At 36.2% G+C, this 15043-nt stretch overlaps 1 protein-coding gene across 1 annotated transcript; it reads right to left on the bottom strand.

The window, feature by feature from the left end:
- Nucleotides 1–9572: 9572 nt before the first annotated feature.
- On the bottom strand, nucleotides 9573–14264 carry LOC114366787 (uncharacterized). Its single transcript, XM_028323763.1, has 2 exons — nucleotides 13675–14264; nucleotides 9573–13146 (listed from the first exon to the last, which is right to left on the bottom strand). The coding sequence occupies exons 1-2, from the start codon at nucleotides 14262–14264 to the stop codon at nucleotides 9573–9575; spliced, it is 4164 nt and encodes a 1387-aa protein (XP_028179564.1).
- Nucleotides 14265–15043: the final 779 nt, after the last annotated feature.

Raw genomic sequence — 15043 nt, forward strand, 5'->3', positions numbered from 1 at the left:
CATTCGTAGTTTAGTGCATTTATCTAGAATAAGATTCTGAACGATATTCACGAAAAAGCGTACGTTCTAAAGTAGTTAATGTGCTTACAGCAAAACTATGATACTTATAGAATAATTACCAGTTATTATAATAGATGACAGCTTAAAAAACAAAACGACCAACTCAGCTCATGCTCGATTGTTTAAGTCTTAAAAATATAGACTTAATTAATATTAAGACTTTAATTAAATAAATTGTTGCTTTTGGTAATTAATGAAGTTACATACACTTTTTAGTGCCATTCAATGAAGTGGAAAAAAAAGCTTTTAAAGATTTAAACTTTTTGTTTTTACGTTCCTTTACTGGTGACCGTTCTTAAAAACCCGTTAATTCAAAATAGAGACATTGAGCTCTTGATAATCTTCTGTGTTCTTTAAAAATAGTCCTAAGTATATCATATCATTTTTAGCAATTGAGAAACTCTGACTAAGCACATTGTTGTTTTTTACTTCGTCATAAAAGTCCACTGTAAGAATAATGAAAAGAAACTTTAGAACTTCACTTAATAAAACAAGGTAATCTTTTTAACCTAAATAGCATTTACTTAGAAATTTCCTTACATCTGTTTTGTTTCGACTTTGTAATTTTTCCTTGAGACGAACTCATTATAATAAATTAGCAAGTAAATTAAACACAAAATGTTTGAGATAAACTGCGAACTGTATTTTGTTTGGAGCATGAGTTACCTTGTAGCAAAAGTTATTTAGAAGTAATTAAAACTTCGGGGTAGATATAGGCACAGCCATTAGTTCCCAACCTTCAGGTGACACTCACATAAGTCTAAAATTAGAGGTTATCTTACTTTCTTAAATAAAATTTGTCAGTAAAATCTGTCTTAAGTAAAATCAATAGTTAAGAAATACTTTTGTTTTAAACTTGAGTAGTTGACAGATGGTAGAGAAAGTTCTTTTTAATACTCATTGAAAGAGCCAAAGCAGAAGATGCGTTGCGGTAACGATGCGACGCCGTAGCGGTGGCGGTGCGACGCTGTAGCGGTGGCGGTGCGACGCCGTAACGGTGGCGGTGCTACGCCGTAGCGGTGGCGGTGCGACCCCGTAGCGGTGTCGCTGCGCGTTTAAATAGAAGTATCTGTGGCGGGCACAAGCGGTGCGGCGCCGCAATACGCGATACGGCGAAATCGTTGCGGTAGAGCGCCGCAACGCATCGTGTGCTTTGGCAAGTTTACATCGTAACCCAAAAATATATTCTAGTCAATGTATAACGATCGTTTTAATTTTGTCACTTAATACTTAACAAATTATGTATAATCTGTGGCCTAATAGACATTCCAAGACCAACCTGTTTAAATTTGCTGTGTTGTGATTTAGCGTTATCGTATTTTAAGCCTAATGTGTATTATAATAAAACTCGTAATGCTATGCTTTAAGCGTTTATGCACATATCGCATAGTGTACTTTAATCCATCTAGTCATTAGGATAAGGAAAGCTTATATTAAGAATATAATTAATTAATGCTTGAAATCAAAGTAAAATAAGTTCATAGGACTATAGTGTTAATATTATGTAATTTATTTTATCATTAGACAATAAAATGTACATCTTCTGGTCACTTCAAATATTACAATAGATTTAGAGATAAATAACTGGAAATAAACTCTACACGCTCTATAAAATTCATTAATGACAAAAGAGTGTATATTTTTAGTTAGACAACTTTGAAAAAAATGATGGTAAAAAAGAAAATGCCTACCATAATATTTTCAGCTCAAAATATTGTAAAGTCGCTAACATTTTTTTTACAGAAAAGTCGCACTTAAATTAAACTAAACTGACAATTTAAAGAAAACTGACATTTATTTAAACTTAAGCGGTTTTGGCATGTATTGATATATCTTTTACAAGCTATGAACATACATAAGGTCATTCAATTTCACTATGACACCATTAAAATAGTTATGGCATGCTCTAAAAATATCGTAAAAGTGTCGTTTCAAACAATTCGGACAGTTTTATTCCGAAAAGTTGTTTCATCTTTTTCACGATCAGTATTATTATCATATTAAACTGAATATTACTGTAAAATTATTGCAATAATGTTTATGTTTCCACTTTAAATTGAAAACAGAAGTGATGTTTTCATATAACCCTGTATTTGGAGGCACATATTATGTATTATACATTATGTAACACTTATCAATGCAAAAATTGGAAATCAACATATTTGTAAATTTAAAAAGAGCATATTTTTCTATATTTATGTTTCAAAAAGCAACGTACACAATTCCATGCTTTAAAGATACTACAACTGAATGTATATCACCTGTGTTTAACGTGTTCTTACCTTAATACCTTAACTTTAAGAATCATAATCATTTGGTCATTTGATCTCTACTGCAAGAGATCGATCATCTCTAATTTACCAAAAGAAAATGGAGAATTTGGCCTACACTACCCAAATTGGTAAGCTAAAGAGAAATTCTTTACCTTTCTGGTAAAAGTATCAGAGTAAATTAGCCTATTTATTAACATAACTACCCCATAAATGACACTAACTGAGACCGCGACTTCGTACGCGAAAACTATTTTCCAGTGCAGTACCTCATTACTTCAAGACCAATAAACTAAGATCCTTCATTCTAATAACAACGCATTCAGTAAAGATGTCAAGCTAAACTATAAAATCTAATATCAATAAAAAAATTAAACACCATATTTCAAGTTACTTCATAAGCTATCAAACAGTGTACTTAAAGTAACAATCCAGTCAGTAGCTTTCGAGTACATAAGTGACAAACATACAGACAAAACATAATTTTGGACATAAGCGTCTTAAATATAAGGCTTCAAACATTTTTTCTTTCTAGTCAATGCAGTCGATGGCACATCAGATTATAAAATTTTGTTGCAAAATTGAACCTATTACAACGACATAAGATGCTTGTGTATAGCTTGATGTGCTGTCGTCTGTACCGAATAATTCATTCTAGAGTTTTACTATATAAATAGATTATAATATAATAAGCGTAATCATAGAAAGTAAGATTACACAAATACTTTTCAGAATATAATTTGAATTGTTAAAAATAAATTGTGAAAATGAGAGAAAATTCGATCCTGTAAATTAGTTGAATAAATTATGTAAAGTGAGAATATGATCTATTTCCATTGTTTTGATGTTTAATAATGTCATAATTATATGTTACGTTGTAAAATTTGATGTATTTACTGTTATACTTAGTATTGAATAGTCTTCTAATAAATCGAAGGTTTGACCACACAACGTATATGTAATACGTTTATATTTTGCATCTTAATCCGACTCTACAAAATCAGCAGCTCTATTTCTCTTTCTTTCATAGCAAAATGTTGGTACAAGCAACAGAAAAAGATAGACCCGAAACTTCAAAAAATATCTTAATCTTTACTTTAAAACTGGCACCCAATTTATTCTGTTGACACTTTAGCCTATTTGAATAAAAAAATCTAATTCAATTGCTTTTTTATTCCAAAGTTAAATAACTCTTCAGGCATTTGTTTTTTTACGTATTTTTGTTTCTTCAAAAAACAAATGAAAAACGCTTGTCTGTCATCTTTTGGCGCGTAATAAAATTTACGCTAAATCTGTTCTAACCTCAAAAACAAATGAACGTTGTCTGGTCATAACTGAAGCGTATTTATTGTAGGGAGTGAATACATCATGTATTGTATCGGGACAAACTTGACCTTCACTGGTTGGGTTTTTATTGGCGGTTAAGCTGTAGATCCTGGCTACATAGGAGTTGCAGCGGTGGGAACGAGAGGTGGGAATAGTCCCGTTCATGTGTTGTAAATACTCGTACGCAACTTTGTTTTGTAAAACTAAAGCATCATCACGGCCTTCTAACTTGCGTAGAATAATTAGAACGTAATAAGGTGTAATTAGATGGATATCTCACTATCAATGTAAGCTAATGTTTGTATTTCACGCTGTTTCTTAAATGTATGTAATATGTATCCTTTATACAGTTTCTTGCCGCAAGAAACTGCAACTGTGAATGCACTTTTAGTGAAACTATGAAATAAAATGTTTCTTTCGTAATTCGTGTTTTTATTTATTAAAGGTACCTCTCTTTTTAACGACAGAAGAAAAGGCTAGTATTGTACGAATATTTGATTGGACAAGATGCATACTCTAAAATTTGTTTCATTTTTAGTTAGATAACCTGATTGATATAAGTCTTAACTAATCGCCTTCAAAGTATGATAGCAATTTCTTCCAAACTCTATAGAGCTCTTCCCTTCGTTCGTTCGTTTCAGCTAAATGACGTCCACTGCTGGACAAAGGCCTCACCCAAAGGATTTCCTTAGACGCATTCAGGCTCTTCCAGGCTCTTTCAGATCGTCGGTCCACCTAAAAGAGCTCTTCACTTCGCCTCTTAATTCAAATACAGTAAGGATCTATGTTAACCAAAGTTTTTGACTAGGTACATTTTTCTTTCCAGGAAAAAAGCTGAATTCTCTAATGAGGAAAGTTAGATTTGGGTGGAAACACGTTTCTTAGGAACTGTCACATAATTTGGTACCAGTGAAAGTCCTAAAATTTCCAATTTACATAATTTGATAAGCATGAAAATGTCAAATGAACTTTTATATGTCTTTGTCTCCAAACCATTCCAACGTTTTATCTAAAAGTGCTTAATTCCTACTTAAAGTAAGCTACGCACTTTATACGCCACTTCGCAAAGCAATACATAGCCTGTTATGTTGTCTAATAAAAAGACTGTATGTAGTCACAGCTTGTAGAGAACAGTTAAACAACACATTTTTAGTTACGAGTAGTATAATCAAACAACAACCGCCTCTGTGGTCTAGTGGTAAGACCACTTCACAAGGCTTCAGATGCAGAGGTCCCGGGTTCGATTCCCAGTGGGGGCAGATTTTTCTGTTCGGTTTGGTTGGTGGTAGGGCTTGTTCTAAGTCCGCCTGGCTAGCTACCACCATCTTAACTAAGTCTGTCGTCGTAACAACAATGTTAACAGCATTATTATGTTCCGGTAGTCAGAGGTAAAATAGCCAGTGCCTCCGTGGTTGAGGATTCCGGGTGAAACTCGCTTCCACCTTCGGCCTGATCGTCATTTACCATCAGGTGAGATACAGGCCAAGAGCTTCCTCGTTGTGGATAAAAAAAAATGCTATCGGTGATTTTCAGTTAATAAATAGCTTTAACATAGTTCCATTTTATAACAATAATCTGATGTACAAATTATATTGTTCACGTAATAACTGACTGTTTGGTTAATGAGATAAGTAATCATTCGTCAATCGATTCCAAAATGTGATGTATTTTCTTGAACTGTGGCAATATTTTCTGGATCAAAAAATAGGGAATATCTCTACTTTTCGAGAGAAAATTCGGTTTGATTTCACAGTTTAAGATTTTGCCAACTGTTGCCGACTTATTTCTTTTATTATTCATAATAAGCTAATTGATATTTTCAGGCGTATTATCTAAAATACTTGCTGATCTCTCTACGCTAGCTCGTTCACGCGGATCCCCTCATCCGATATACATAAACGTATTTGCATTCAGACAGAGCGTTTAATAACTCCTAAACGACGGGGTATATCGTAAATTCGATGTTTATACGCAAAATGACATACATACCAGCCGTAATTTGGTGGAAGGATTGTTTAAGCACTCACGGTTACACGCTTCGTTGGTTAAGGCGCATTATGTCTTTAACAAACATGATAGAGGTAATGGATTTCCTCGGTAGAGATGTCGGAGATTCAGAACGTGGGGAAACGATGTTTAGTTTCATATAAGGTGTTATACATACCCACTATTTGATAATAGAATGGCATAATGTTTTATTGTTCACTGTAAATGTAATTTAAAATAGAGAAACACAAGTTTCAACGCGAAATTTTTATAAGAGTACATATTTAATTATACATACACGCTTTTCACAATTAACTTGTTCGTGATAGTATCTGTTTGTAATGTATAATATGTTTAAGTACTCACAGCTTGAAGTTTCGGCTGCAATGCTGAAGCATATAAAAATGTTGCGTTGAGACTCGCATTTCTCTATTTTAATTGAAATATGTCATCTTACTTTCTCCCGAGAAAAAGTTGGCCCTCACTGGTTGGGTTTTTATTGGCGGTCAAGCCATAGATCCTGATGGTTACACAAGAGTTGCAGCAGTGAAGATGAAAGATGGGAAGTCTCAGTCAACTCACGACATCTTTATGTAACCTCTACACTGCTAAGTACTTTATGGATGAACGATAACTTTTTAATCTTGTAAGCAGTCTGTATAATAAATGGGCTGAGTATACACTTCGATGTATACTTGTAAATGTAATGACAACGCAATAGCTACTTTTGGAATCCTTTGTTGGACTTGCCAGATCATTTCAAAACTTAAGCGAAACTCAACTTTATTTTCTTAAAGTTAGTGTAAGTAGAATTTAGAAGTTAGTACTTATCTTGCAACTTAGTTCTGCTGATAATATTATGTTTTCAAAAGGATTTAAACTTCGAGTCTGTGATATTCCGTATCCAGCCAAATGTTCATGTTTATGTTTATGTTGGAGTAAATTTAATAATTGTTCTTCATTATGTACTCGATTTGACATTACAACTTTCCGTGGAATTACAAATGAAAGTGTGTAAGTATGCAAACGACAGTGATTAACAATTTTGACTTAGGGCATCGAATAGTTAAACGATCTTAGCTTAAACGGGACTATTCTCACCTCTCGTTCTCACCGCTGCAACTTCTGTGTAGCCAGGATCTACAGCTTGACTGCCAGTAAAAACCCAACCAGTGAAGGTCAAGTTTGTCTTGGGAGAAAAACTGTCATTGAACTCGCAACGAAATTAATCAGAAGGAGATCGAAGTTAAGGTTCGACTTCCCTCCATCTTAGCTTAAAATAAAATGTACAACAGCTCACAAAAGGTCTTGAATGGCTACCACGAACTTGTAAGCCTAATATAGGCAGGCCTCCCACTCGAAGGACCGACGATCTGATGAAGGTAACGGGAAACACCTGAATGTGAGCAATGAAGGGCGTTGTGAAAATCTTTGGGGAGGCATTTGCCCTGCAGAGGACGGAATTTGATTGAAAAGAGAACTGACAACAAAGAGCACGTTAGGCTAGTTGTAATTTTAAAACACTCCATATCTAATAGTATTAGTTTAAAATTGCAAATTTTTAAATAATTGCTAACATATTTTATTGCTTTTAAATTGCTAAAACTTTCTTAAACTTTTCACTTTTCCGAATTCGTGGCGTAAAACCAACACGATATAACCAGAAATTCGGGATACTGTTTATATATTGATGCAATATTCATAACTCACGATACCCATACCTCATCTTCATCCTCAAAAATACCGCGAACATGATTTATCACGCCGATGCTGTATTTATAGACTACTAAACGTTAAGGTGGATACTAACTTGGGCATTAGAACGTATTAAAGTTCGCCGTCTGTTTAATGTATTTCTTTCTTCTCTTGTTTTATGTGGAGAAGATAGATAAAGAAAGAACAAAGAAAGAAAGAAAGAAAGAATAATTTAATTGGCACAAGAAAAGAAACAATAAATCTTGATTAAGTTTTTATCTATCTATCTCACGGTTTGAAATGAATATTTGGAAAGGTATATTTTTTGCCCTTATTTGGAGAGATATAAAGAGCAACACGTGAAATTGATTAGTTAATTAACCTTAACTTAACCTTACGAATATCTTCCCATTAATTTGTGGGATCTAAAAGTGAAAAACATTCACTTTCTTAAAATTGATTCGGCCATAAAACATGTCTCTCGTATTCTTTGTGCCATAAAAAGTAGTTGAATGCGATAGTTCAAGTACCTACTTAAACGACTTCCACTTTACTAAAACTTCAGTGTACAACTGTACACTACAATTATAATAACTTTTAATCTTAATGTAATTGGCACACATATTTAAACTAAAACTTTAATCTTAGTGTTATTGCGAATATCTTATGTGTTTTGTTGTTGGTGTACCTTTATAAAAAAACTAGCTTTCCGCCCGCGGCTTCGCCCGCGTGGAATTTTGTCTGTCACAGAAAAACTTTATCGCGCGCGTCCCTGTTTCAAAAACCGGGATAAAAACTATCCTATGTTCTTTCCCGGGACTCAAACTATCTCTATGCCAAATTTCATCAAAATCGGTTGCGAGGTTTAAGCGGGAAAGCGTAACAGACAGACAGACAGACAGAGTTACTTTCGCATTTATAACATTAGTTGGGATAAATAAAACTATTTCACTTACTGGGTACATCGAACACAGGTGAAACTGTCAGGCCATAAGAGACATTTATTTACCTTGAATATGTTAATAAATGATTCTGAGTTACAAATGTTACAGTAAACCGCTCTAAGTGGCCGTCCACCTTACAAGATCTTGCGGTTTTCATCACATCTTCTAATGTAAATATTTCATAAATGTTTTGACTAATTTCAAAACCCCATAATGATAGAAACTGAACTGGAACGGAAGACTACATTACATAAATATGTTTTTAGGTCTTTGCACTCCATTTGTGTACAATATAGTCGATTGTTAAAGCATCATTGAACTTTATTGTTGAATAAAGTCCAACAATGTATTTGATGATAAAATATCCTTTATTTTGATTTAGTTTCCCAAAAAACAATTCTCCCGTGACACTGTTGATGACATGACAAATTCTTCTTTTTATTACTTTATGGTATTAAACATTCCGCCCACCATGACCGGAATGGTCATAATTCCGCCCACCATGATTAACCACCAACGAAAGAGTGGACTGTATAGTTAGGTAAAAAACAAAACAAAACATTATAAGAAATTGAAATTGGTTAAATCATGGTGACCAGATGACAAAACAATAGTTAGAGTTTAACCTCATAAATGGATAGGTATACAAAAATATTGTTCTAAGATAACTTAACAACTTGACTTACTTGTTCACAAAAGTGGTTAAACAAAACGAAAACAACAAAACTCATCACTTAAACATGATAATATAAAATAAAATAGCTCTATTCAGCCACTGGCAAAACACACAATTTCACAACAGGCCTTTTAATAATGGTATCTCTACATTTTATACTAACAACTCTCGTAAGGTTGTCCAAACCTTTGTGCTTTTCGGTAATTATGCCCATTAACCACTTCGCAGGAGGAAGATTGTCTTCTTTAACTAAAACTACATCCCCAATTCTAGGCTCTGGTGTTTTATTTGCCCATTTGTACCGTTGCAAAAACTGAGTTAAATATTCGTTAGACCACCTACGCCAAAAGACCTGGAGCATTTGTTGAGCTAGCTGCCAGCGTTTTAAAGATGATATTGTTGACGTTTCATAATTGTTACCGGGCACAAGTACTAAAGGTTCACCGATGATGAAATGACCTGGTGTGAGAGGTGTTGGATCTTGTGAATTGGTACTGATCTGTGATAACGGCCTTGAGTTGAGACACGCTTCAATCTGGTATAACAACGTAGATATTTCTTCATAGGTAAGGGTTGCTGTGCCGATCACTCGCTTCAGATGATGTTTTGTCGATTTTATTCCACTCTCCCATATTCCACCGAAATGAGGAGCTCTTGGTGGGATAAAATGCCACGTGGTTCTGTCCGTGTGTGGACAGCTGTGGCCAAACTCTCTGCGATTTCTCTAGCCATGGTTGAGTGCTCTTGGGCCACCAAGATCTTCAACTCTCGAGCGGCGCCCACAAAGTTCGTTCCATTATCGCTGTAGAGATCTGCGCAATGTCCACGTCTCGAAACAAATCGTTTAAAAGCTGCTAGAAATCCCTGTGAAGTGAGATCGGTTACAGCCTCTAGATGCACAGCCCTTGTGGCCATGCATACAAATAGGCAAATGTAGCCTTTGTATGCTCGGTAACCTCTACCTTTAGAAGCTCTGATCTGGATGGGTCCAGCATAATCAACTCCACTCTGATAAAATGGGCGTATCGGCGTGATGCGTGCTGGAGGTAGCTGTCCCATGAGTTGATGTCTAAATTGTGCTGCATGTCGTACACATGTGACACATTTGCGCACAAACAATTTTGTGCGGTTTTTTATATCAAGAATCCAATATTTCGATCGTAGATAATTTACCATCAATTGAGGTCCTCCGTGAAGGGTTCGTTGGTGAGCATCGGCAATGACAAGATCTGTGAAGTGAGATTTTGATGGTAAAACAATCGGGTGTTTTTTGTTATCACTGATGTTAGCTCTCTCAAGACGACCACCAACTCTCAAAATGCCTTCACGATCCAGAAAAGGAGTCAAAGTGGTAAGTTTGCTCTTCTTGTTAACTGTACCTGTAGTCTCGATATCTTTGATTTCTTGTGCAAAATGAGCAGCTTGACACGCTCTTATGCTAACTAGAATTGCTTCTGAAAGTTCTTTGCTAGTTAACCATATCGGAAACGTCGTTGCTTCAATAGATTTCTTTGCCTTTGATGCAAATCTCCTACAATAAGCTATAACTCTTATTAGTTTTTGTAAAGACGAATACTTGGTCCACAATTCAAATTCATCTTCTTTGGTTACATGGTAAGCTTTCTTTTCTTTCTCTTCTAGGTTCGTGTCCTTTATGTCCGTTCTGTCGTGTTCTATGGTTATGTTTTTTAACCATGCAGGTCCACTTTTCCAGAGAGGAAGTGTATCATATTCAGATGGGTTGACTCCACGGGAAGCGCAATCTGCAGGGTTATCAGAGGATACCACATGTGACCACTGTTCTCGGTCTAAAATAGCTAAAATCTCTGACACTCGATTTGCTATGAACGTCTTCCAGCGACTTGGATGACTGCTCAGCCAAGCTAAAACGATCGTTGAGTCCGTCCATGCATGTAAGTTTGACTTTGGTACCTTCAAAATTTCTGAGACTTCCTTTAACAACTTCGCTAGTAGAACAGCGCCGCACAACTCAAGCTTCGGGATGGAAATTTGCTTTATTGGAGCTACTTTTGTTTTGCAGGTGATAAGAGTGACCATAACATTTCCAGCTTCATCTACCACGCGCGCATAGACTACAGCAGCATATGCATCAGACGAAGCGTCGCTGAAGCCGTGTAACTCAACTGTGATACACTTTGAATTCGTACCAATCCAGCGCGGCAGACGAAATTGAGTAAGTGCAGTAAGTTCACCTCGGTAAGTACTCCAATCTTTAAAAAGCTTTGCTGGTAACTCCTCATCCCAACCGATTCCTGCTAACCATAGCTTTTGTATGAACATTTTTGCTTTTACGATGACTGGAGCAAGCCATCCCAAAGGGTCATACAACTTTGAAATATCTGAAATAACTTTTCTCTTTGTTACAGGTTCACTGATAGGTGGTAGCTGCACGGAGTATTCGAAGACGTCAGTTCGTCGGTTCCAGGTAAGTCCAAGAATTTTGATAATTTCATCTACTTTGAGTTCCAAATTGCTTGTTGTTTTTTCTGAATCCTTGCTTATTTCGTTCAACAGTGTTTCATTATTGCTTGACCATTTTTGAAGTTCAAATCCCCCTTTGCTTAGTAACTCATTCATTTGTTGAAATATTTGTTTTCCTTCCAGAACTGTGTCACATCCAGTAAGTAGATCATCCACATAAAAATCATTTAGGACTCTTTCAGCTGCCAATGGAAACTGTTTACCTTCATCATACGCGACTTGATGCAGTGCTCTGACTGCAAGATATGGGGCTGAGGCAGTGCCAAAGGTGACTCGCAACAATCGCAGATGTTCGATATCTTCTTGCGGCTTGGATCGCCAGACTAATCGTTGATAATCTACATCTTCGTTAGCTACTTTTATTTGGCGATACATTTTGACTATATCAGCCACCAAGCAAATAGGATGCAGTCTCCACCTCATCGCCAAATGACGAAGATCCGATTGAAGCCTTGGGCCTACCAACAATTCGCTGTTGAGAGATACACCGTTCTTGTCTCGACATGAAGCGTCAAAAACCACTCTCAGTTTGGTTGTTGTTCTATTGAGCTTCACTACTGCGTGATGAGGTAAGTACACACTTTCTGTTTTGTTGATCTCGTCGTTTGATACTTTTTCCATGTGACCCAGCTCCAGATACTCTGCAATAACATCGGAATAGAGATCCTTGAGATTTGGTGATTTTGCTAATCGTCTTTCTTGCATTAAAAATCTGCTTACTGCAATTTCTCGCGAATTGCCTGATTTACAGTTTGGATTTTCTTCTTTAAATGGCAGTTTCACAATATAACGTCCAGAAGGGTCTCTTGTGGTTGTTTGTTTGAAAAATTCTTCGCATTTTTGTTCTTCAGGTGTGTGGTGACGTTTATCGAGAAGACACTGATCCGATTCTATTTCCCAAAAGCGTTTAAGATCAAACTCTTCTTCGACAACTTGAGTGTGTAATGTTGTTATGATGTTTCTACAGCTTTGTTCAGTTTTCCTGTCTTCAGATACTTGACCAGATAATATCCAGCCGAGTCTGGTGTTTTGAGCTATAGGACACCCTATTGGACCCTTAACTAGTCCCTCAGATAATATCTGACAGTACACCTCTGCACCTAACAGCAAGTCTATTTTGTTTGGAACGTTAAACTTTGGATCAGCCAACTTCATTTCAGGCATGTGTGACCAAAGTTTCAAATCAACCTGTCGTTCAGGAAGAAATGTGGTAAGTTTGGTAAGAACGTGAGCTTTCACCCTAATTGTGAAGTTCGGATCGTAGATTGATTGCAGTTTGATGTTAACTACATGTTTAGAGTTGACTGATGAGTTACAATCACTCCCTACCCCAGTTATAACACTTCTGCTTGCTACTTTCTTCAGCCCAAGTAATTGGACTGCAGACTCCGTCACGAACGAGGCCTGTGATCCCTGGTCCAATAAAGACCTAAGTGTTATGAACGATCCATTGTTTGTTTCAGCTTTTACCAACGCGGTTGCTAAAAGAACTTGACTCTTGTTGTTAGAGAAACAAGTGGTAATGTTGGTTTGCTGGTCAATGTCATCAGATGTTGTTGCTGTTGTCGCAACGACATGATTGGTTCTTGATGGGTTAATTGATTGTGTTGTTTGAACATTGTTGGATGGTACGTTGTTATTGGTTGAATGCAATAAAGAGTGATGCTTCTTATTGCAGATTCTACATCTAGTAGGCAAACGACAAGTCATAACCGAATGATTCGCGCCTAAGCAGTTAAAACAAAAATTGTTGGTTTGGACAAAGTTACGGCGAGCTGATAGTGTTTCATTTGCGAATTTCTTACAATTGCCAAGTTTATGATTGTTGTCAGAACAATATGAACAAGAAACCGATATTTTGCTAGGGCTGTTCTCTACTACATGATGGGACTGGGTACTTTTCATAACTTTGGGATCCAAAAATTCGAGAGACCTAAAGCGATGTTCTATGAAATCTAAAAATTGCTTTAATGTTGGTAAATCATTGGTAAGGTCACAAATTTTTGCTTCCCACAGTTTGCGAGATTCATTATCTAATTTTGAAGACAAAATATAAATAAGAATGATGTCCCAATTTTCAGTTTTCACACCTGTGTTAGCTAATGCATTTAGACATTCATTTGTAGTATCAAACAGATCTTTAAGCGCAGTTGAATTTTCATGAGCAATATTCTTTTGACTGAAAAACCTTTTTAAAATGCAATTAGTTACATACTTCTTATTGTTAAATCTACTTTCCAAAAGGCTCCAACACACAGAATAATTGTCGCTTGTAATTGGTAGATGACGCACCAACTGTTCCGCTTCACCAGTTAGGTAGCTTTTCAGGTAATGAAGTTTCTGTACCTTTTGTAAGGAGCTGTTGTTGTGGACAAGTGACAAGAAAAGATCTCGAAATGTGATCCATTCGGCATATTTCCCAGAAAAGCAGGGTATGGAGATCTTGGGCAGCTGCACTCTGACTTGCTCCCCCTCACTTTGTGATGTTTCCTGATGTCTGACTTCTACCTGAATGCACCTTTTCAATTTTTCTTTTAGTTCGGTCTTATATTCGGTGTATAATTCCTCGGTCTTGCTGAAAAAGTCTTCGGTGAAATATTCCGATTCTTGGTACTCTGCATCGCTTACTTCACAAATAATTATATCGTGAGTTTTGTTGAAATTTTGCCACAATTCCGATAAATTTTCTAATTTTGTTTCGATGTAACTAGTTGTTATTCTGACACTTGGAGACTTGGCAAAATTTATTTTGGATTTGTTAATTCGGTTGAAGATTTCGTTTTGACTTCTCACTAGTTTCTTCATCATTATCGGCTCGAATGACCATGAATAAAGTCCAACAATGTATTTGATGATAAAATATCCTTTATTTTGATTTAGTTTCACAAAAAACAATTCTCCCGTGACACTGTTGATGACATGACAAATTCTTCTTTTTATTACTTTATGGTATTAAACAATTGTGATAATATGATAAGAAAGTGCTGTTAAAAGTAATAAATTAAAAAGACAATACGGAAATTACATTTACATGTTATTGCAAAATCACCTTTATTAACGTGATCCATATAAAACTACTTACGTCCGTATTCACAAACATTACCATGAGGTCTCACAGTGCGCGTGGACGCACAGGGTGATACGCGATCCAATCACAGAGCTCTATTCAACGCCGTGCGTTTGATTTGCTGCTTCACTTAAGCAAGCATCGTTTGTGAATACGTCAAAACGTCATCCCATACAAAATTTCACGGTCAATTAGTTCAACTCGCTGCCGCGCTCACAAGTGAGCGCTAGAGTAAATTCGTATCGACGATAGAGTTTTTAGAATGCTAATCAAAGAACTCACCGCGGTTTTATAGAATCGCACTGCTGGTGTTTTTGTATAGAGCTATACGCTGAAGACCATCAACGCCCTGCGTGTACAGTATAATAACGCGTTCAGGATGTTGCTGGGGCTGCCACGGTACCTACTGAAGTGCGTCAGGCATGTTTGCCGAAGCACATACAGTGTGCTTACCATGAGTTTACGTTACGTGTGCTCGCTAGCGACTGCGTAAAAAAATGACACCTAATTGTATGAC

This window comes from Ostrinia furnacalis, unplaced genomic scaffold (assembly GCF_004193835.3).
Source record: "Ostrinia furnacalis isolate ACB-3 unplaced genomic scaffold, ASM419383v2 OfSCF0688, whole genome shotgun sequence".
NCBI lineage: Eukaryota > Metazoa > Arthropoda > Insecta > Lepidoptera > Crambidae > Ostrinia > Ostrinia furnacalis.